This window comes from Gambusia affinis, linkage group LG10 (genome assembly GCF_019740435.1).
Source record: "Gambusia affinis linkage group LG10, SWU_Gaff_1.0, whole genome shotgun sequence".
NCBI lineage: Eukaryota > Metazoa > Chordata > Actinopteri > Cyprinodontiformes > Poeciliidae > Gambusia > Gambusia affinis.
In genome coordinates, this window is record NC_057877.1 from 8690719 (window position 1) to 8715617 (window position 24899).

Here is a 24899-nt window from a genome sequence, read left to right on the forward strand (position 1 = left end):
ACCGGAGGATGCAAGGCAGACACATAAGATACCAAGACTGGTAGAATGAAGTCCAGTTCTGACTAGAAATTTTGCTTCTTTTATGTGTTTTCTGTGTTTCGTTGAAATGTGTTCCTTGAATACTTACTAAACACAGATCTATATATATTTTCCCACTTTGGCTGATCCATTCGTTTTTCAGATGAACATTGTGGAGGATGCAAAATAGTATTTTCAATTGAATGAAAATGGTGACGGCCTATCCTAGAATAAAAATTATATATTATCTATTATCCTGCAAGATCTATTCATTATATTCTACATACATCTAAAACCACTGCTAAAGAAAATGAATGAATAAATAAACAAAACAAGAAGCTTCTCTTTCACATTTGCTGAAAAGAATCTTGACGATCCCCCAAACTTGAATAAAATTTCTGACGGACAAAGCAAAAAAAAAAAATCTTTTGGGTAGGCATGTGTGCTGTGATGTAAAAACTTACAGAGCTTATCAACAGTTATACATAGAGCTGGCTGTGTAATGGTCTGGAACTGGTTTGCTCCTTCAGGTAAATTTGACAATTTTCTCCATTTTATTGAACCATGAATTCTGCTGTCTATCCTGGGGGAGAATGTCCAGTCATCAGTTTCTAACTTTAAGCTCAAACACACTTGTATTGTGCATCATAATTATTAGAAGGATAGCAGCAAATGAACCATTTAATGGCTAAAATAAATAACTAACTAAATAAAAAGAACAACAACCACAAACACAACCATACAAAGATTTTGGAGTTGGCTAGTCAAAATCCATTCTTAAATCTGATTGAGATGCTATGGCTTCACTTTACACAGGTGGTCCATGCTCTGAATCATCCACTGTGGCCAAATTAAACCAGTTTTCCTAAGAGCAGGCCAAAACTCCCCCACAGTGATGCACTTATCCCAGCTTTCTGGCACGCAACAGTGTTCAGTTTATCTTCCTCTGATGTTGAAATGTTTTTTATCCAAAGGATTTCACAGCTCTACAGTTAATGAAACAGGTCTGTTCCATCATTCTTTATTTAAATGTGTTTTCTTAGGTTATAATAAGCTTATTACTCACCCTTCTTTTTGGTTTATTTACCTCAAATATAATACTACCGTGATGTAATGCATTGTTCACCCACATGGGGGCGCCCTTGCCTTGCCTTGTCCAGACAGTTTAAACAATCTGCTCGTTATTGTGAGCTGATAGTAACAATTAAAAATCAGAATAAAAAGCAAGGTGCTTCAATTTAGCACTATAACAGGCTCCTTAGGAGGAGCTATCATGCTTTAGAGATTGGGTCCATATATATAATTGAATATTGACATGATCAAATATACTAGTAACTGTATAGTTAAAAAATATGCAGGAACCTGCATGCTTTACAGTATTATTTACAAAAATGTAAGAGGGTGTGTACGGGGACATTGAATAATATTGAAAACATACACAATCTAAATAATGTGCTTGTAATGGATATTAGGGAATAAGCATTAAACGAACACACGAGTTATGTGCTTAATGGAGCTCACAAATTGGTTCATTAATCAAGAGCTTGAAGAACCAAGGAGGAGTGATGTTTTTGTTTTTTTCGTGAACTGCACAATCTAGTTGAGTCGTTCTGTATCAGTCCACATGCATTGGCTATTGAGCAAAACGCAATGAACCTCCAGAAAGAGGCTCATTCTTCAAAAATAACTGTAATTTGTTTGCAGCTTATCAGAAAAGAACACATCTCTTTTATGTTAGTCTTGGTGTTTGGTTTGATTCTTCATTTAGGAATGTTCAGTGATTTGCACATAGATATAAATAATATTGCATACATAAAGAGAGGTATATGTTTAAGAACCAGAAAACTGTAGAAATAATTAAGAAAACACTTTAAAAGAATAAATATTTTTGCTTAACAGGAGAGTTACTCATTCCCTCTTTGACTAAACATGCAAAACATACAATAGATCATGTCTTTGCAGCTGATAAACTTATTTCCCCCCTACATTGTCCCAATGAAATTGGCAGTGACACATTATATAAATTGTTAGAGGACGCAATGACAATGCCTAACCTTGTATGGTTGAATACCTATTTATTCTTTTTCACTGGAAAAATCTGAGCTGTTTTGAATTGTTTAACCAACTGGTCAATTAGAAAATAAGCATAACTCATATTACAGATAGATCATTACACTTTATTTACACTTCACACACACACACATATATATATATATATATATATATATATATATATATATATATATATATATATATATATATATAAGTACGTATCCAAATCTTCACTATGCTTCGAAAACAGAATCTCCCATAGTTCTTGAATGCAGCAAAAAGCTCCTGGTGACGGAGAAGCGGTTGGGAGGGAGCTGCCAGCATCGTCTCATACCGTCGGTGGACAGAAAGGTGTGGAAATGACAGTCCTCTGAGCTTCCCTCAGAAAACTACTGTCATTGCGTAGTTTTGACTATGTTGTCACAATAAGACTGTTTACATAATCGGGTTGTTGCGTGTGTGCGCCCGTGTCCGGTTACATCGCTATATTAGTTAGCTTTGCGTTAGCATAGCCGCTTGCTTAGTGTGGTTTTCTACTGTGGGAGGGCTAGCGACAGCTGGCTAAGCGTTAGCTTTCCGGTCGGCGTTTCCATGTCATCCTTAAAGCCCAGATACCAATTAAAGCAACAAAAATAAAACAGTCAGACGGGCTTCTGTGGGAAATACAGTAGTGAAATGTGAGTATCTGTAGCGGGAATTCAATAAGTGAACGCTTCTCTCCGCTTTACCCGTTTGACAGCTCCGTGTCCGCGGAGATATGGAGACGCCGGGGAGAATAGCAACCACACCGGACGCTCTGGACTTTACGGTGGAAAACGTAGAGAAGGTGAGTCTTCCCATGTCAACAGCTTGTCTAACAATTATTATGTTGGTAGTTTAAAAAGCTGCTGTTTTAATGTGTCTCACTTTTAAAATGGAACTTTATTTCTAATGTAGCCTAACCACATAATAGATATATATTTTAAATCTATTTAGCAATTTGATTTGTAATGTACGGATTATATGGAATTAAAGTGATCAGCTCATGTCCTTGCAATATACAGTGGCTCTCTGGGTCTTGTGTTTTTCTTGTGAGGCACTAGGTATAGTGGTGTGTATGTGTGTGTGTTTGCACGGCCCTGTTAAGTGCCAGGTTGCTGTGATGAATTACCCTTCTGGGCGGCCAATTTCTTGGACATACCAAGGCATGATGGGAGGGAGGGAGAGAGATGCTCAGTGGAGGAGCAGGATTGATGAAGGAAGATAAAGGTGAGGAAGGTGCCAGCAGGGGAACAGGAGGGGGCTTGAGGAGATTGGTGATGCGACAGAACTGATTAAAGGCAGATCAGAGGGAGCGATGCACATTCCTGCAGGGGAAATGATTTAGCATCTGGTTTCAGGTGTGATAGCTGCATGGGATTTTGTGTTTTATTCCAATTTATTTATTTTGAAAATGAGAGCACAGAGTAACCTTGAGTAAAATGGCCATGGAGTTTACCAAAAAAACCAAAAACAAACAAACAAACAGGAATGCATAAAATTATATTATAGTTTTACTTTTATATGATTTTTTCCCCTCTAAAAATAAAACAATGTAACAAAATTATTGCAGTAATAATAATGCTATATGGAATGTTTTATATATTTCCTGGCTCTGTAAATAAGCTAATTATTACTAGCATAATAATATTGCGTTTTTGTATTTTTTGACAGTTTAGTCTGCCTTCACTTGTACCTTGCCAACTGTGGGTCTGAGACAGCTTTACCTTCCTGAGAGTCATGGGACTGCTTTTGCTATTTTTAGTTTCCACATCAGGACTCCATGTCTTTCACACACAAAAAAACATTTACAAACTGCCACATTTATCTTTGTATTAGCAAGAGAAAAGTGTACTAGCTTTCTCTGTTCTGGGTGACAAGCAATGTGCTGTGTGCACCATAAGACTGGAGAAAATTCTTTCTCTGACATTCGTTTGAAAATCCTTTAAACCATATGACAAAAATCATATCAAACCATCAGAAATGGTTGATGATATTTTTGATATGGCAACTTTTCAAACCCTTGGTGTATACTAACAATCACAAATGTTGCATTTGTTAGCCACTGTGGAAGAAACATGATGCACTAAATTCAAATAAAATAGAGACATGTCAAAAGCGTCGAATTAACACAACAGGCAGTGTCGGTAACATGTTTGCATTTCTTACATATAGGATTCAGGGTTTCTCCCAGTGTATTATAAGCCTGGCGGGCTACCAGGCTTTACTTGTGCCCCCACCAGGCTTATCATTGCGTAGATAAAAAAAAAAATAAATTGGATATTTTCAGACTTTGCAGTTTGTGTTCAAGATATTAATCTTCATATCTTCCAGTAATACATAATTATCAAGTGATATTTTCAAATTTCCTGTCAACTTTATAAAAAATTTAACTCAAAAACACGACAGACTGCTGGATGAATAACTGCCCCAGCAGTTTTTGGGGAAAACCTTTTAACTATTTAATGTTAGTAGTAATTGTTGTTTTGCCACAAAAAGTTGTGTTCGATGAGTTGGATTTATTATTATTACAGCTATTCTCCACAAATTGCTTCCGCATGTTATATACATGCAGAAAACAGCAGTAACAGCTGTGGCGTAATCTCAGCACCGTGAATGAACGAGTATAGCTTGGTCATAACAAACGTTTGTGTCGGCTTCACAAGTAAGAAAATACAACACAAATGGCTGCAACCAAACAGAGAGTACTGAATTGTGTGCCTCATCTGTTTTGCATCTTAAAATCTGTCATTTCCTGGATTTTGATAAACCCCTTTGGGGCAATCAAAAGAACACAACCCAATGTACATTTTTCCACCTGGATTCTAGAGGGACTTATTGAGTCCCTCTAGAATTTAATTAGAAAATTTATTAGATTCATTTTTATTTATGAGGAAACCTGCAACACACCTTTTTTTTTTTTTTTTAGATTTTAGATGTTATTGCCCTTAGGAGTAATTGGAATAGCCTCTCTGCATCACTAATCGGATGACGTTAAAGCAAAATTGTAAAAAACCCAAAGGGGCTCTTTTGAGGATTTTTCTTTTTACACTGGGACATTGTTGTCATTTCTCTTTCAGTGTTTAGAGTAACATACATTTTTAAAACTTGAATCGGTATGCACTGCTACAGTGTTGTCTACATGGTGCCGGAGATGATGGTCCCTGGCCCAGAGTTTGCCTGCGTCCAACAGAAAACTCTTTGTTTGGTTTTGGGTCCTTTAAAACAAAGTCACACATTGTTGGTATCTTTGTACATAAAGAACTGGGTTGTGTGCCGGCTTACATTTGTCACTGTACTAAAATGTGTTGCAGAGGAAATGTAGAGGTCAGTCCTGGGCTGTACTGCGCAGTTGAGATTTTATAATTCGGTCCTGAGGGAGTTTCTGTACAGTTCAGCATAATGCTCGGTCTGACCTGTCAGTCATCTTGCTCAGGGGTGATTGGCCAGTGGGCCACTTTGTGTCGCACTGCAATTGTCTCCAATCCGTCACAGCAAGCTTTAAAAACGAGCCACTATTAGTATCAGTGTCCATTCAGGACTGATTGGACTTTACACTTTTACCTCCTCTGCTATTCAGAATCAGTAGTGGAGCGTTTAACTTCTGTCTTGGGACTAAATTTGATGTTGGCCGATTTTTGAAATTCTCATAGTAAAAGTGGGGAACACACAGACTGCTCTTGTAATACTAGACATACTAACCTTGCTAATTGTTAATATAAGATGGTAAGTACAGCTTTAAATGTGGCCTCCGTTGTCATTTTGTGTCTCTGTGATACATAGCAGGTCTGTGCCTTTGCTCCTAATTTAAATAAATAATGAGCACTTATGGGGGGGAGACTGAAAAAAACGTGAATATTGCTTTAATATCTTATAAGATGGTTCCTAAAAAGAATTTAAAGTTGATTGAACTGTATATCAGAAGGCAAGATTATTCTTTCCGTCTGTCCATTCAGCCGAGCTTTAGAAGCGAGAGTGATATGAGACATTTGTTTTGCTTTTGGGCTCCGATCTCATCACTATTGGCAACATCATGCTACTCTTAATTCTTTCTATGTCCGTGTGCTGTCACCAAACACCTACGCACGTACTGAGACAAATAATTCCTTCTTTTATTAATGAAGAAATGCTTACAGGCCTTTACAGGCCTTCATTCACACAGACATAGCACAAAGTCACGTTTTCGTCACAGTGATTGCCTTAAGAGGGCAAAACCTGAAGGTTGGATGAGTGGAAAACTCTGATAACCTGTTATCGTATCAAGAGTCCTCTTTTGAATATTCGGATGTAAACAATAGCTTTATTGATTTTATAATGTAAAAAAAAAAATAAAAAATCTATCTTCCTTTCTTTTTTTAGAGTCATTTGGTGTCTGTTTGTTTACATTTGTATTAGAATAATTAGTTGACACAAAAATAGTTCATTATCTCTCTTCTGGTTTATCCCTTCTTCTGCATACATCGTTATTCTCTATTGTTTACGGCGTGTTCTTTGAAGGTGCGCCGTTATTATGCTACCAATTTCAGTCATAATGTTAGAGGTATTATGTGGTTTTATATATATAGTCAAATCTAGAGACATTTTCTAAGAAATCATCCATAAAATTTTACTCTCGACACATCAGGACATCATAATCCAGTCAAAAAAATCTTCAGTGCCCCGTTCCTACTTGGTAGCAGGTTGCTTCAACAACAGTGTTCATTGGAGACTCAATCAAGGAAGCTAATTCTAATTTTCCAGATATTTTTTAATGTGTTTTACTTAAAAATCTGATTCTCTTTGACATGTAAATATCATTAGGTAGCCTTCTTTGAGGCATTTTTGCTTCTCTTCTTCATCAGTGATCAATTAGCAGAAAAAGGCTTCTTAAGGACCTTTATAGTTACAATATATTAATGAGCCATTTAATAATCTAACACATACTAATGTATCTGGTATGTGTTGGTTGGGATATTTAACTGACAAAGCAATATTTTCTATGCTGTATTTTCAATTTATCTGGAAATGTTTTCCTCATTATTATATAAAAAAAGATCAGACTCATCTAAACTCAGGAGGGTCAGGACAGAGCTTTACACTGGTGGAAAGAACAGGGTAATAAGTCATATTAATGTTTGATATGTCTGGCGGTGGTTTTTATTTTTTGTTGAAAAAGGGCATTTTTGTAAGATTAAAGGAGTGAACCAACCAGCTCGTGTTGTGTCTTTGGTTTTTGATAATGACCCTCAGAAGGGCGCACTGAGCTGTTTCGGATTAGATTCGCAGGGGTCTGCGGTCACAGAGTGGACTGCAGTAATGATTTGCCGCTTCTTTTAACTCTGAAAAAATCATATCCTCATTTAGAGAAAGGCCAGAGTGGAGCTGGATGCCTGTTCAAAGGACGCCATGATGATCATCCATTGAAAGACAAGTAGAAGCTACCACAAATTTTATTTTTAGCTCAATTGTACCATTTTGTTTACATTAATCCCTATAGTTTCCTGGAAAAGCACATCAAAGCCAAATTTATATATGGGTGAGGTTTGTTCTTTAAAGGGCACAAAATGGAGGTAGTTTGTTTTTTTCTTTCGGAGCACAGAGACCCTGCCAGCCATGAATAAGTTAAAGCTGCAGGCATATTATAAATGCTGCACCTGCTCTCTACTATATAAGGGTACCTACAGTGTTTCTCTGTTTCCACCCTTACAGATACAAGTGATACCAGGATCTCTGCAGAAATTCAGCTTATTAACACCCAGTTTGACTTGTTCATAGTCTTGCACAGAAAGGGGAGACAGATAAATGTACAGGATGATGGCAGACTGAGCGATTGCTACCTGATACTCTGCTTCCAGTTGGCTTTGACGTTGGTCTGATGCTCCTCTTTGCGGCTGCAAAATGTTTTTATCTGACTCTGTTCTTTTAGTTTTTTTGTTGTATGTGGGGTTTTTTTTGTTATTTTTTGTTTTTTTATTTTTTGGAAGATGTTTGATATTAAATGCCAGAGGGCTGGGATGAAAATGAATGCAGAGTGTTGGCTTTAGGGTGGCAGCTGGATGGATGAAATGGAGATGGAAAGATTGTTGGTGGAGGATTTGATGTGACAAGGCTGCAGGGGTAAAAATTCAAGATCAGAAGCTCACAGAATGGATTTTTCCCCCTCCCATGTTCTTTGTAAGGCAGTTTACTCTGGCTGTGTATTTGTGTAAGTGTGTTTGACAAAATGTGAGAGAGAAGCTGACATTTTTCAAAATCATTATTCCAGCGTTGTCAGAATTAGAATCATCTGTCTAATTAATGCCAATTAATCATCTTCTTTATATCCGTCTCGTACTTGCTTCTCTTTCATACATTTTTCTTCTCCTCTCCCCTTTCTTTATCTTCATTGCACTCAAGTGCTCAAATAACTCGAAGCTGTGCTTTAAAGATGGCTGTTTTCACTTCGTTGCATTCTCCTCTGCTCAGGTTTTTGGGGTAATGTGTCTACTGTGTTTTTGTGCGAGCTCTACTCCAAAGTAACCTCTCTCTCTGACAGTCAGGAATAAGGCGGACTTCTTTTTTTTTGTCTTTTTCTTTTTCTTTTGTTTTGTCTTTGTTAGGTAGCTTATTTTCTCAGATCCCCAACGTTTTCACCGTGTCGAACGTAGGCATTGTACCGTATTAGATTCTCATTGTATGATCACCTTGAGGAACATTATTATGGTTTTATTGGCATTTACACAGACATTTCAAACATGATCTAATTTCCTCTATTTTAATTAGAAAACTCACAATTACTTCTGCAACTGCTAAAATAATTGTCACAATTTTGTGTTAATTACTTATTTTATATTTTAATGCACAGACTTTAGCAAAAAAAAAAGAAAAAGAATAAAATACATGCAAATATTTTTGAAGAACTTCCATCCATCCATCCATTTTCTGTTCAACCTTTGTCCCTAAATGGGGTCGGGAGGGTTGCTGGTGTCTATCTCCAGCTGCGTTCCGGGCGAGAGGCAGGGTACACCCTGGACAGGTCGCCAGTCTGTCGCAGGGCAACACAAAGACTTACAAGACAAACAACCATGCGCACACACACTCATACCTAGGGAGAATTTAGAGAAACCAATTAACCTGACAGTCATGTTTTTGGACCGTGGGAGGAAGCCGGAGAACCCAGAGAGAACCCACCATGCACAGGGAGAACATGCAAACTCCATGCAGAAAGATCCCCAGGCCGGGAATCGAACCCAGGACCTTCTTGCTGCAAGGCAACAGCTCTACCAACTGCGCCACTGTGCAGCCCTTTTGAAGAACTTAATGTGCAGAATAGTATCTCTCTTTCTGTTCTGCTCTTCAGAATCAAACGAGTGTAGTGAGCTGATAAGAGCTGGTTAATTAGTCAGGCTATCTACAGAGGTAGCTACCCTGCAGTAACTGTTTTTTTAAACATTTGTGCAGCCCTACTATTAAGCAATAATTCAAATTTTTATATATATTTTTTTGAAAATAAAAGCTGTTAGATTATTTTCTACATGTTATTTCGCATAAATGACATGATTCACTGAAACTAGTATTCAAAGTTTGAGCATCTTATATATGTCCATCCATATCTGACCTGCATAATTTCAGCAGTTTTGAATTTGTTGCTCAGTAAATTCTTGGTGTGTCATTAACTGGCCTCTGTCGGGTGTTTTCTGACGTTTATTACAATATCTTAAGGGTGATTCAACTCTCATTCTGGATTCATCAAACTGCTGTGTTATTTTCTTTTTTATTTCTAGGCTCTCCATCAGTTGTATTATGATCCAAATATAGAGAACAAGAATCTGGCCCAGAAATGGCTGATGCAAGCTCAAGTTTCACCTCAGGCCTGGCAGTTTTGCTGGGCCCTACTTAGCCCGGAAAAGGTACATGATCCTCAAAAACTCAATAATAATAACAACAATCTTGGTTATTATTAGTTGAAAGGTTTTGTTAACTTCTATGTGTTTTCTCTCACAGGTGCCTGAGATTCAGTACTTCGGGGCCAGCGCGCTTCACACCAAAATCTCCAGGTACTGGTCGGACATCCCCACAGACCAGTACGAGTCACTGAAGAGCCAGTTGTTCTCCCAGATAGCCTGCTTCTCCTCCGGCTCCAAGATGGTTCTCACCCGGCTGTGCGTGGCGCTGGCCTCTTTGGCGCTCAACACGATGCCAGAGGCCTGGCCCGGCGCCGTGGCGGAAATGGTCCGGGTGTTTCAGGAGGAGGGGGGAGGGGTGGACGGCCGGGCACGCTGCCTGGCTTTACTGGAGCTGCTCACTGTGCTGCCCGAGGAGTTCCAGACCAGCCGCCTGCCGCAGTACCGAAAGGGACAGGTAAGGTCTGCCGGGGCCAGCTCCTGCTGTTTGCTGTTGATGGTTTTCTGAATTATTGCTGCTTTCCAGACCTCTCTGGTCTCAAAAAACTAAATCAATTCTGTGTTTACTGTTATGAACACAGATTTTATTATTTAAAGAAATTATAGTAGGTGGAAAAATAAAGGATTTGACTAAAAAAAAGGCAGCGCAGCCAGAAATATTGTATATATTGTACACATACATATATATTGGAACTAATGATTAATCAGATTTTCCTTTGTGACTCAGCTGTTGTAGTAATATAGTAATTGAATAATCATTAACTAGAGTATGCAGACTCTTAAAAATTGCCATTCGTTGAAAGAACATAATATTCAGAGCATTAAGCCAAAATTGTACAAAAAAATAATTATACATATTGCATTTAATATAAAAGCACCTTTGCCTATAAATATGTTTTAGCCAAAACGCCTGTGGCATAGTTTTAGCTTCATCCAGATCAAATCTGCTATAGGAATAGGAAAGAAAATGTTTGTCTAATTTGAAAAAGGAATTTAATTATTTGTTTAATTTCATATTTTAAGGTATTTCTGACATTGTATAAAATAACCTTAAGTGGATAAATGAAAAATCTGTAGAATGTGCAAATTTTTAAAATCCAATTAATCGTCAGAATGTTCTATACAATAATTGATTATTAAAGTAATCATTAATTGCAGAGGTTACATATATACTGCTGGTTACTGTACTTAATGCAGTTCACAAAATAATGTCTGTAAAACACAAGTTCATCTCAAGAATTTTTAATTTAAAACATCAAACTTGTATCACAAAGTCATATATAGCAAGCTTTTATTTTTGTTCATTTTAATGATTTCTGCCCAATGGCAATGAAAACCTAAAATACAGTATCCCAGAAAAGTAGAAATTCTCAGAAACTAAATTTTGCCAGACTCATCAGACTTAGCAGACATAAACACTTGAAATGTATCGTTATTTGAAACTTCTGGAACACCTCCAGAGCCTGAGCGACATGAAGTGATGCTCGGTCTGTCGTCTGCTGCACGTTCAGGTGCGGGGAGCCCTGGGCCGGGAGTGGGGGTCAGTCTGCCCCTTACTGCAACAACTGCTGCGGCGGGCCGATAGCCCCGGGGCAGTTAAAGCCCGCGTGCTGCGCTGTCTGTCGTCATGGGTGCTGCTGGACGTGCCCCTCAACGAGAGCGAAGGACTGGTGCACGACTGCTTCAGCGCCCTGTCCGACCCGGAGCTCTTCGACACGGCAGTAGAGGCTATAGTCAACGCCATTTCTCAACCCGATTCCCAAAGGTTCGCTTGTCGTTTCGCTGCCTATTTTTACTGAATGTTGTGGTCGTGAGAAGAGAAATTACACTTGAGTTAATGCTGGAGTAGAATGAAGACACAATATGTGTAGGACAAAAAAAAAATTGTCTGGGTCGGTACTGGAAAGCACCAGGGAGCGATGGATGGATGAAAGGAAGAAAGGGACTGGTACAGGGCAAGCTCACAGCCGAGAGGAGGAAGGCAGCATTTCTCGGTTGGATGGTGTTACTATGGTTACAGATCTGGGGGAGAGATGTCATCATGCCCTGGTTGATTCAGACATGGCAGGCACCCATTACCCCTCCCCTAGAGACGGAGCGGGCAGGCGGCGGTGGTGGGGGGACTGAGCTAAGAAAAAAAAGAGAGGAAGCCGTGTGAAGGCGGAAGACTGGGGGAAGGTGTGAAGCTGCCCAGGAATATACGGTTTTATTCTCCGCGCCTCAGACTGGGGTGCTGCTTCTGGCTGCTGCTGCTGACAGGTCACTTTGAACACAATGGCATCTTGTCAAACAGATGGTTCGGCACATTGATGCCTTTTAAGTTGCAGCCACAATGCAGGATGACTGTCGTTGCTCTTTCGACATGCAAAAGTTGTCAACTCTTCTTGCTCAGCAGTACAGTACAGAGCATCCACGATTAATGGAAACAGATTAATGTATCGAACGAGTTACAAGACTTTTTTTTTTCCCCCTGTCATCTTTATAAAGGATGTCAAAGTTCATCTTCTTCCATCCTCCTGGCATTGTGTTTTATTTTCTCTCCCTGTTTGGCTGCTTCTTTCTACTCTTTCTCTCTCATCTCTCACCATCAGTGCTAAGACCTCCTTCCGGTCTCTTGTTCTCTTTCTCTGTTTAAACACATTACAGTCAACTCATTTGGGGGAATGCTATTGGTCCAGCTGCATCCTGTTGCCAGGCAACCCGTTTCCCCTGTCTCAGAGCGTTGCGGTAATTGCAGAGGGGAACAGAGGGACAAAGGGAAGGGGGGTGGGAGGGAGAAGGAGACATTAAAGGAGGAGTCTGTGTAAAACATCTGGAAGGGAGCAAGAAAAGGAGATGATGAGTTAGCGGAGATGCGTCTGGAGCAGACGGTCTCAGAGGAATCTCTTGAATGTCATCAGTTTTGTTTTTTCCTCTTTTTTTTGAGCTGAAACGGATAAATGCAAACAGATCCATTCTGTGCTGTTCATTGCTCCTCCACACACATCAAGCACTCCTTCTCCTGCACTGAGAGTGCATGACCTCCGTCTGAAAGGCACCTTATTAAAAATAAATGATCTTTTGAGTGTGTAAATGCACACACACACACGCACACGCAATCACTCAGACAGTGGAGATGAGAGCTATTCCTGGCAACGCTCCTAAAGTTGGTCAAACACAGAGTATAGTCCAGTAGTTACACAAGTTTGACTTTTTTTATTTTTATTTTTATTTTTATCTTGATCACATTTCAACAGAGGCTCATTCATCCTGCACTGCTGATTTGAGGATTTGCTTTATATGAGACGGCCATATGAAAGATTTCTCAGCTCATAAAAGGTCTGGAGTGAAATTAGTGAACTTAACGTGAGAGGAGTATAATTTTCATACAATTTAAATTTCTTCTTTTTTTTCCAACACATTTTTTTCCCTTCTCAACTTACTCTTCAATAGACAGCCGATCCTTTGTTCAATGAGGCTGAATCGAATAATCAAATAAATTTTGATTAGGACTGTGTAATTTTATTGATTCTACAATATTTATCGATAATTTTTCTCCTCAGAAAGTATCAATATGCTCTGGCTGCAGATGCATTCTTTTCTACAAATGATTAAGCATTCAGTAAAGGAATGCTTAGCTGACATTGCATTTTAGGCAATAAAATGTTTATTTTCTTGTTTAAAAATTAATTGAGTTATTTGTTTATTTGTATTTTTATGTATTTTTAATATTGTATAACATGAACTTAAGTGGTTAAATGAAAACTCTGCAAAATGTGCAGATTTTATTGGTTTTTAACCTACGAATGATAATCATCAGAATAATCAGTACGATATTAATAAAATATTCTAATGATATGCTAATATTATACCTAAACGCCAGTTTGTGGTTTGAATGGCTTTTACACAAGCTAAACGTTTGCTATAAAGATTTCAGTTTAAATATGGATAAGTGAACAAAAACAAAATGGATTATGAAGAAAGGTTTATTCTTCCTGACTTTATTTCTGTTTTTTTGTCTGAATCATTCCATCCATTCATCTGTCCATCCAGGTGCATAACATCCATTCATGCATGCACACATGGATCCATCTGCTGTATTCGTCCATTGGCCCTTCAGGTTATCCGTCCTTGTTCACGTGTATCCATTGATTTCTTTGTCTGTTTGTCTGTCTGTACATCCTTTTATGTACAGATGCATTCATCAATATGTTTGCCAATTCTCTATCCATCTGTCCATCTGGTGGCCTTTAAAACTTCCATGTTCAGACCACGACCTCTGAGGAAATATTAAAGATTGACAAAAAACAATCACAAAGTATTTTGGAATTTTGACTTTAGGGAATTCAACAATGGAAAATATGTAGAGAATGATTTTGAGGAATATTTGATTCTGTCTCGAGAAAATAGTTGCTGCAGCTCTCAGTATGAGCGTTGTTTTGCTTTTCGACATTGTTAGTCGGTTTAAATGCTTCCAAAGTCCCAATGCGGCGTTGATAAATATTCATCAGCCTTGACCAAAACCCTTATTGCCGTCCTTCTGAAAGGTGAACCACGTACCACAAACCCTCCAGGGAGGCGTTATATAGCTTACAACTCTCACACAATCCCTCTATGTGACATTCAGGGAACATATAGTCTGTCCTTCATCTCCAAAAGTCTCTCCCACCCTCGCTGTCAGCGATGATAACAGGAGGAATGATGTTTAAAGATGTCATGTGCAGATGTGGAGCTGGGTGTGTGTAACTCTCTGTGTGTGTGTGATTTCTCCAGAGTGAGGGGAATTATAAACGGCTGAGACAGCAGCTAGTAGACATGATTATTGCTGACAGTGGTGTAGCTCCAAGAAGGGGCTTTGAATAGATTTTCTGGTTCCCTGGTAGATATGTGGGATCTTTTTGGTGGGTGTGCTGGATCAGAGATCAGAGGTTGGACTGAAATATGATTTGAAAGATATGTTTGTCTTGGGGGAACAAAATATAAATCCATCAAGCTGGCCATGAAGAGAGAGAGTTAGTTTTCCACTTGCCAGTAAATATTTCCTCCACTTTTTGCTTGCTGTGTTTTTCCTGCTGTATATTAAATTATTTTAAAATAGTAGTACGTAATGCATGCAGGTCTTGACACAGAAAATATTCAGAGCTTTTGTTCATGGTTTGCAGATATGTGAACACATTACTGAAGCTGGTTCCTCGAGTGTTGGCCCTCCAGGATCAGCTGAGGGAGGCTGTGCAGAACGGAGACATGGAGACCTGCCATGGGGTCTGCCGGATCGCTGTGACTCTGGGAGAGAACCACTCTAGGTGTGTCTGTTTCAGCAGATGTTATGATATTGTTATAAAAAAAAAAATCCTTAACTGATCCTGTGATCGTATTTCACTACGTCTAACTCCCATTTGCTTCCTTTGTGCCGTCGCCTCATCTTGGTGCCTGCAGGACTCTGTTGGAGCAGGTGGATCACTGGCAGAGCTTCCTGGCTTTAGTCAACATGATCATGTTTTGCACAGGCATCCCCGGCCACTATCCAGTCAATGAGACCACTAGCTCCCTTACACTTACCTTCTGGTACACACTACAGGTAAGAACAGCTTTGAATGACAATATTTGAACGTCTACCTACTTTTACTTTGGTCCTTCTTTTGAAATGTTTTTCATTTGTCTTACATGGTGCATTGGCAGTGTGGCACAATGCCAAAAACTTTGTTAGCCAATCAGATTGCTTCAAAACAACCACAACTTCTTCTTGGAAATTAAATCTGTAAGCAGAAGGTTGATTTGTGTGGAGAAAGATAAGTTGAATTACTTTCACCATATAAAGTTAATAAAACACAATACGATGTCCATTGGGAACGATGTCAAAGCAAGTATATGGATATATTGACACATTATTTGTGTCAGAGTGTAATAACCCTAAATTTTTGTTTTCCCATGTATAAAACACAAACAGTTTTTGAAAATCTCCACTTTTTGGTGGTATTAAGAGGAGTTTTCATGTGGACGAAAGGCCAAAATGCATAAAAATGTATTTGTTTTCCCAGATATCTGGCTAGGACTAGACCTTAGTGCAGTAAACTTTGAGCAAACCAAGATTGTTGCATTTGTTCTTTTAAATGCCCTTGTAGTTTGAAACATAAAAATACCTGCTTTGTGTTTACTTCTTTTCACAGGATGAAATCATGTCGTTTGAGTCAGAGAAGCAGGCGGTGTACCTCCAGGTCTACAGGCCAGTGTATTTCCAGTTGGTGGACGTGCTGCTTCACAAAGCCCAGTTCCCCTCGGACCAGGAATATGCATCCTGGTCCTCGGATGAGAAGGAGCAGTTCAGGATTTACAGGTGCATATACTTGTGCTTTTTTTTTTCCCCCCATTCGTATTCCTGATTCATCTCTATCTGAAATTCACTCACTGACTGGATGATTGGTCAGCAAATGAGTGTTTCTCTCTCTCTCTCTAATGGGCTCTAAATGCGCTGGTGGCTGAGGGGGAGGCAAAACCTGTCTGACACAGATTTAACGGGTAGGATTTCAAGACTGCAACTCGCCTGAAATGTCTGTCTGCGCTCCTCTGTCCTTCAGGGTGGACATCTCAGACACACTCATGTATGTGTATGAGATGCTGGGAGCAGAACTGCTGAGTAACCTGTACGATAAACTAGGGAGGCTATTGACAAATACAGAGCAGCCTACGTCATGGCAGGTGAGTGAGATGGATTAGCGATGTTAAAAAGAAAGAGCGTAAGCCGTTTTCTGCTGAAAAACGTTTTAGCTTTGGAAAAATTTGACAAAAATATGCTTAATAACCCAAAGTAAAAAACATTTTTCTTTTTCCTTCCCCATGAAACGTATATTCATCTCCTTTAGCACACAGAAGCTTTGCTGTATGGCTTCCAGTCCATAGCAGAAACAATAGATGTGAACTATTCTGACGTCATCCCAGGCTTGATAGGACTCATCCCTCGAATCAGCATCAACAACGTCCAGTTAGCCGACACGGTCATGTTCACAATAGGTAAGGCGACAGATGTCAAGACAAAAAATATATATTATTTTTTCCTGTCTGAAAAATGAATTCATGGTGTCTCTGTAGGCGCTCTGGCTGAATGGTTAGCGGATCACCCAGTGATGCTCAGCAGTGTCCTGCCTTTGGTTTTACAAGCGTTAGGAAATCCAGACCTTTCCGTATCGTCTGTTTCAACCTTAAAAAAAATCTGCAGGGAATGCAAATATGACTTGCCACCCTACGCAACCAACATCGTAGCAGTTTCTCAGGTAAGTGAACATTTACATACAGTTTTATTTTCTGCCTTGAAATTATGGCCAGATGAAGCAAATGATGTCTAGAAACTGATGATTTTCATCTCAGTTGGAGCTGACTGGTCAGTCGAAAACTGACCCACGATTTGTTGTGGATGTTGTTACTGATGGAAGAAGACTCAGTAATTTGTTTTCAGTATCAGTGAGGTGTTAAAAAGCAAACCCAGCGATGTAAGAAGCCTTTTTAGGTAAACTGCATTTTCTACAACATGTCCTGTTTTATTAAGACAGAGTGTTAGAGAGAGAGACATTTCTGCAGATAACAAAAAGGATAAATGCACAACAATAAAGTTGCTCTGTTGTAAACTTTTGAGTTTTAAACCTCTAGGAAATTCACTCTGTAGTGTTAATTGCTGTTAGAAGATGCTTAAGAAAGTTCAAAATTTGAACTTTGTTGCAATTTTGCTTTTGCTTTACAGCAGGTACAGACTCATGCAATGTGATATCTGATCTGATCTTCTATTGAGAATATTTGAGATCATGGCAGGATAATCTGGTTTATGCCATTTATGATAATCAGCCATGCTCAATAAATTTGAATATTATTGAGAGGTTTACTCAACTCACTAAGTGAAACACATTATATAGATTAATTACACCCAGACTGATGTTTTCAGTCCTTAATTCTTGTTAATTATGACTTTCTGGTTACAGCTAATGAAAAGATGACATTTAATACTGAAGTATTAAATCAGGTCAATAAAAAACATTTTATACAGAAATGTGGACTTAATGAAAAGTAATACATGATCAAAAGTTATTTTTAAAGGTAATTTTAATCTGACCAATGAGCTTCATCAGACTCCATCTTCTGATGTGTTATGACTGTAACTCTGGAAGTTTGAGTCTGCCAAAATTAATACCAGCAGTTCAAAGTTTGACATAAAAGCTGAGACTTATCAAAAATATTCTGATTGGTGCATCTGTGATTACACTACGTCTTCTTCAAGGTGTTTTTATATTCCAGAAATAACATCAGTTGAGCTTAAAAATAGTTCCAGTGGTGTTTTGTTTAAAGCTGCTTTTTGTTTTTTCTATTGAATAATAGAGCTCTCGCTCTTTTTGTCTCTTTTTGTCCCTGAAGGAGGTGCTTATAAAACAGATCCACAAGGTTTGTATCTCCGTTTTTTTTTTGTGCATTTCACAGATATTTAAACTTCAAATACCATGAAAGACTCTGCTCTCTAAAACATGTTTGCAGTTTTTCTTGTAAACATATTATTAACTGAAAGCTTATTGTTTGCATAAACGGTCTCTTCACACAGACCAGTCAGTGCATGTGGCTGATGCAAGCTCTGGGATTCCTGCTTTCCGCTCTGCCTGTGGAGGACATCTTGAGAAACCTTCATTCCCTCATCACCCCCTACATTCAGCAGCTAGAGAAGCTAGCTGATGAGACGGTCAGTTCACACCCAATGCAAAACAACACACTCACACGCATTCGCGTTTGCACACGCAGAGAGACAGCATGCACAGATGGACTCTGGCCAAAAGGGACAGGCTTTGTGACTGCGTGGTGTCACTGCAGTGGAGCGACTCGCTGCAGGACCAGATTGGGTTTGACCCTGCACCTTTGGCAAGTGACTCATGTTGGATCACCAAAGACATACCTTCTCTGACTCATGCAAGCACTGACTCTTAAATGAAATAAATGTATTAGTAAAACCATCCCCAGAAATGCACTTACAGTAGGTCAGGCCTTTGTGCGTGCAACATGCAGTCGTTCAGAAATGGAATTAGAATCAACTTGAATATCTTTATATATTAGAAACAATCATGCTGGATTGTATAAATAAGGAGCACCTAAAATTTGTTTATTTTCTTTTTGTGTAAAAGATTTTCTTCTTACGTCTTTTTGGGCGATAGGTTGTTTTATTTCTTTTTGTTTCTTTGTTCTATAATAACATGCTGTCTGATCCATCCTAACTTTCTCCCCTTCATATTGTCTTTGCCGAGCTTCATGTTGTCATGACATTACGTCAGCTGAAGCAGTCAGGTGCTCTGTCTGTCTGGAGCCGGCCAAATACTGGCACCTAGTGGGGAGACCTCCGGCTTCCATTACGTCAAGGGTAAAAGAGCACAACGTCTGAAGGCGTTGACCAAAAAAGGAAAACGATCGATTCCCTTGGATGAGTCTCTGAGCTCAATAAGATCACATAATTTGAATTTTCTAGACAGACCGTTATACAGAGAGGCATTAGTCAAAATCTGAAGAATACTAGGAGGTGTTATAATCAGTGGGTGTGGCAGGTGTGTTGTTTGATTGTTGGCTGTGTTATGTCTCCATGGAGACACTGATTTAGCCCTGTTGAAGCCGTGATTGTTCAGCAGTCAGTTAGAAATAGGCCGACACGTGAAGCTCAAGGTCTGTTATTTGACCCTGCTGCTTTACAGCTTTATGTCAGGTCATAAGGTTTTATTTTTATGGATTCTAACCGTATGAGTATCTAATCCCATAATGCATCTGAACAGCCACATCGGGTAGGAGAGGTTCTCCAAGTTTTGTTTGCTGCTCAGTCTGTTGAACATTGGCAGAATCAGTGACAGCTTATTCTACAAACTGAACATATTTAGCATCAAGTGCACTTAAATATTAACCATCACAATATTGAAATGAGCATTTATTGTGACTGTGCATCGTTTTAATGTTTTGTTGCTGCCGAGCTGCACACACAAGTTGCTGTGATGATGCCCAGAACCACATGAGTTTCCACAGAGGAAATTTCACAAATCAGAGCTTGACACACTGAAAATAAAATATGGCAGCTGTGGTGCTAGTCTTTCAACAGAGCTCTGGTGTAGAAAGAGCCTCCTCCTTCTTCTTTCCTCTAACTACATAAATGCTGCATCGTGGGATGAGAAGTTACTTTTTAACTTTTGACATAAATGTGTTTTTTCTAATTTCTTGTTGTTGAATTTGCTCTTCTTAACTTTTAAATAAAAACAAGAACACTATAAAACTGACTGATTTACACAGGATTTAATAAACAAAAAACCCCCAAATAATTTAAGGTGCTAATTTCTGAAAGCTGAATTATATAAATGTAATAATGCCGTTCTTCCTCTTAGCAAAATGTTTCTACGCATTGTATAAACAGATAACTCTTATTCCTACAGTCTTTTTCACTGAGGCACAGAATGAACATTGGAACAAGTGGAAGAAAAATCCTTGTTGGAGTTAAATTGTCTTTCTTTTTTGTTGTTTTTTCCCCCTCCAGCCTAATCCCTCCAATAAGCTGGCAATCATTCACATCCTGGGGCTGCTGTCCAACCTGTTCACAACCCTCGACATCAGCAAGCAGGACGATGAGTCGGCTGACGGCTCTGCACCACCTGTCAAAGCAACCCCTCCCCCTCCAGGACCAAATCCGGTCTGTCACTACACACCATAACCAGATCCATAGTCAGTTAGTAGTTTAGGAGGACAGTCACTGACAAACTGAGTGTAAAGATGTCTGATAGCCTAGTGAATGCATCACTCAAAGGTACATGACAGTATTTGAGATTTTAAAGCCACATAATTCTTGGGACAATATGATTTTCTTTCCCTAAAACATCAACTTCAGTGATTGTAATTCTGCTGCTGACCTATTTAGTACAAATGTTAGAGACTGTTTTCCTGTTAGTTGCCATTTTTCTTTACTTTTTCAGTGACTGTGTTCTCTCCACATTCTTTCCTGTGCTTTTAGGTGGTGGTCGTTTTGCAGCAGGTTTTTGCCCTCATACAAAAGGTTCTGAGCAAGTGGCTGAATGACTCGCAGGTTGTGGAGGTACGTAGACACGCCGAGCCGAGTCCCGTCACCTCTGTGTCCGCGGCCCACACATCTCAGTCTTTGATGTTTCACAGGCGGTGTGTGCCATCTTCGAGAAATCTGTGAAGACCCTCCTGCATGACTTTGCCCCCATGGTGTCTCAGCTAAGTGAGATGCTTGGCCAGATGTACAGTACAATTCCCCAGGCATCAGCTCTTGACCTGACACGACAGGTATTCAGTCGACTCAAAAACAAAAAGCACAAACTTGCAGTCGCATCAAGAGAATTTAGAAAAGGAATTGTGTGAGCCAAAAAGCTGCCCATTAGTGAAAAATTATTCTGTTTTTAAAACATCTTGAGTATGACTCATAACTATAAATGAAATTGTTGTTATGCGTTAAGAGTTTAAAAAATCTTTCTGATTGTTGTTCATCAAAGAGGTCAAAAAGTGAAACATTTAGTACAAATTATTTCATAAGACATTTGTTTTGTAAGAAATTGCTCACATTAGTCACACAGCATTGGCAGCTATTTTTGTTGGTATGAGACCTATTGTTATGTTTAAAGATTAAGGCATTGGATATGTCAGATTTAATCCTAGTATGTCTATTAAAGCTTGGGGATGCAAGTTCACTCAAGTTGCTTACTTTGGAGGAAATGTGACATCTATACATTTCTTCCACAAATTGTGCAGTTTTACCTTTGCTGTTGTTTTGTAGGTTTGAAGCTCATGGTGGTTGTATTCATCTCAGTGTCTGAAAGTGAGAAATATGTTAGAAAACATATACAAGGAAGCTGCAGAAAAAAAGTGAGAGGAGAAAGAGGTCAGGAAATAACAGGCTGGTGACCAACCCATGTTTTCAAAGTTGCTCTGTCATTGGACAGTTTATCTTTAATTCGTCTCAGTGGAGAATGGGCATTTGGAGCAAAAATAATAACTTCGAGAACTAAAATTCTGGAAGATTTTTTTTCAACTCCGGTTCAGAAGAGCATACTGGTCACAGTTGTGTTAAACATAGCAGCAGTGAACGGAAGAAGCTGAAAGTCTCAATGTCCTTCAATTAATCAGTTTGTTTCACTCCTATGTAGCTTTTAAGACATTTTGCAGAGAAGACCATTTGCTGCTCATTCCCTTTGTCATGCTTCATAAGACTTTTTTTTTGTGTTCTTGTACTAAAATAAAAAAGTCCATAGATTCCTGCTTTGAACTCTAACTGGACACCTTTATCAGTAAATTTATTGATACATAAAAGCTGGATGTGAATGTAATCTGGATGGTGTAATGTGTGTAAAGCTGCAGCCTTACATTTGTTGTTTTAGCTGCCGTCTGACTTGCTGAATTGCTCATTTCAGATGGTGCATATCTTCGCCAGCGAGACAGACCACTTCCCACCAATCAAGGCTCTGTTTGAGCTGGTTACCTCGGTAACACTGTCCATCTTCCAGCAAGGTAGGGGTCCAACAGAGGTGGGAGTTTCAGGACTCTTAAACAGTTTCTGTTCAGGTGAACGATGGATGTTCAGATCAGGACAAATTTATTACTAAAACATAAATTTGTTTTGTGTTTGGCGTAAACAAAATTTTTCATTAAAGTTATTCATCTTCCGAATATGCTAACAAAAGTTGGACTTTTTAATGTTTGCTTGTAAATGTTTGAAGAACTGCAGTGTTTTCTGTCCTTTTGGTGTTTTTAGAAGACAGAGCAACCCCTTCCAAATACTGGATGTTTTTTTCCCCTGTAATAATAAGTATTATTTGTTCAAGTGGGTGATGTCTTGAAGCTGCTAATATATGAAAGCAGAGGAACAAGGAGGCCATTTCAATTTAGCCAAAGCAAATCCGTGAATAACATTCATCTGCCAGAAATACCTGACTCTTGTCACTACATTACAGACTACAAACATAAATCTTGTCAGCTTTTCACATTTTCAAAAGGTGGTGTTTGATTCCATTAAAAAGAAAACAGTTTGTCTGTTTCAGTCCATGAATTTCCTCACTCGCATAAATGTCAGTAGACTTAACTTTTTTTATTACTTACTCAAAAGCCAGCCTTCTCTTTACCGATGGCTCATGGGTGTAAATGTAGAACCTGAAAGATATTTAGTGGCCAAATGTTTTGCATCAATGTGTCCATCCCTTTCGCAGCTTTAATAGTTTCTCTGTAAATTGGGACAACATAATTAAAAACTACCAATGGCAGCCATTAAGGAAAAAAGTGCAAACATCACTGTCGGCAACTTTCAGGCACTACTTTTTCTCTACCTGTGAGCATTAAGTACAGGAACAAAATTAACCCCAAACAAAAGCCCGACTCAACCCTACAAGGAAGACTTCATCAATGCAGACCATTTTTTGCCCTTACTGTTGTTTAAATCATTTTTCGACTTATGATTTGCTGTAAACACATGAAGTCAACATGTTATCACGTTTTCTGTTTGTCTAATCTCTGCTTAATTTTGCCCTTCCATTTGTTATTTATTTTTTATATTTACAGATTAAGGCCAGGTCTTTCAAATGTTTTTGTATTTTTTTTTATCTTTACTGAATGTCATTTAGGGATCAAGAGATTGATCCTTTTTATTTTTCTAAAATTCTCTAGACTATTTGTATCAGGTGCGGCTGATGTCTCTGCTCTCTGTGTAGTCCCTTTTCTCCCCTCTTCTCTTGCTTTGACTGGTTGAGTAATGGCTGCCTCTCCTGCATTTTAAGTGATTTTTTTGTTTTGTTTTACCCTCTGAGCAGGATTTTGCAGTACACAATAATATTAAAACAGAGTACAGTCCCAGAGCAGGGGACCAGTGGCTTATTCAGCAGGCCAGCAGGGAGCATGTCCGCTGCCACGCCTGTTCTTGGACAAGAGGCTCTCTGAATAAGCCCTGTGCAAAACTCTTCTAAATCACTGACACACCAGGTAGAGATGTTGAAAAAACCTAAAATACATTCTTTTTTCTGTTTTTTTTTTTTTTTTGCAGCTGCATAATTTCACATTGAAAAATTTAGAAAACTGCAACTTCTCAGAGCTGGTACCAGTGAGGTTCCACAAACATCAAATAAAAAACTGTATCAAAGTTTTCACTGATTTCTATTATTGTTGATTAAGAAAAGACAGAGAGTGTCTATTTTTTGCTGCCATTTGCTGATTTATAATGATCAATAGAGATTTGTCTGTCTTGATTAAAAACAAATCAACTTTATCATTCTGCGACGTATTTTGTGGGCTCTTCACAACATAAACTAAACAAAACAGAACAAATAAGCTCTTTAATGGAAAGCACATTATCCTAACAGCAGTGTCATTAAAAGTCCTAATTTTATTGTCTTTCATCGAACAAATCTACTCAAATAGCAGAAAAGCATTTTTTTAATGGAAGTTTTCAGAGTGAGATTATGTCATTGCATTGAAATGTTATATTTTAGGCCTCTTCAACATCTTTTCCAGGGGTACCAATAATTATGGAGGGTGCCGTATCATCTCTAAAGTTTGTGTGATGTGGATGAGGGCTGAAGGGTTTTTCAGTAGGCCTGTTTGGAGTCTGGGAACAGGCTCACTACAGACACATGTTTTTCTCATCACTTCTAACTCATCTGAATTATTATTTTGAAAAAAAAAAAAAGAAAACATAAATTTTTCTGTAGACTCTGAAATGACGGCTCAAGAAGATTTTTGTCCTAATGTAATTGTAATTGTAATTTTTTCCAAATGGCACACGTCAAAGTCTGGTAGTTTGTGTCCAGCACAATGGAGGTAATAATGTATTATTGAATAGTAGGACAGCAGGTTCAGTTTAAAAGCCAAAGGGATCTTTGGAGGAAATGTGTTGCTTTTAATCTGATCTCAATGCTGCTGCTGGTGCATTATGGGAAGGAGGGTGCATTCAGGTTCGGTAGCCCTTCTTCCTCAGCC

General features: G+C 38.7%; 1 protein-coding gene across 1 annotated transcript in view; it reads left to right on the forward strand.

Annotated features, from left to right (window-relative positions):
* The first annotated feature begins 2330 nt into the window (after positions 1 to 2330).
* The window catches only part of LOC122838402 (importin-13-like), a 29892-nt gene continuing 7323 nt past the window's right edge, over positions 2331 to 24899 (forward strand). Inside the window, exons 1-17 of the mRNA XM_044129030.1 lie at positions 2331 to 2421; positions 2810 to 2896; positions 9831 to 9956; positions 10051 to 10407; positions 11462 to 11715; positions 15092 to 15232; positions 15366 to 15507; positions 16097 to 16263; positions 16505 to 16625; positions 16790 to 16937; positions 17016 to 17197; positions 18327 to 18353; positions 18508 to 18642; positions 20461 to 20613; positions 20932 to 21012; positions 21090 to 21227; positions 22349 to 22445. Of these exons, the coding sequence (XP_043984965.1) occupies positions 2828 to 2896; positions 9831 to 9956; positions 10051 to 10407; positions 11462 to 11715; positions 15092 to 15232; positions 15366 to 15507; positions 16097 to 16263; positions 16505 to 16625; positions 16790 to 16937; positions 17016 to 17197; positions 18327 to 18353; positions 18508 to 18642; positions 20461 to 20613; positions 20932 to 21012; positions 21090 to 21227; positions 22349 to 22445 (2338 nt within the window). The 5' untranslated portion in view covers positions 2331 to 2421; positions 2810 to 2827. The remainder of the gene's footprint in view (positions 2422 to 2809; positions 2897 to 9830; positions 9957 to 10050; positions 10408 to 11461; positions 11716 to 15091; positions 15233 to 15365; positions 15508 to 16096; positions 16264 to 16504; positions 16626 to 16789; positions 16938 to 17015; positions 17198 to 18326; positions 18354 to 18507; positions 18643 to 20460; positions 20614 to 20931; positions 21013 to 21089; positions 21228 to 22348; positions 22446 to 24899) is intronic.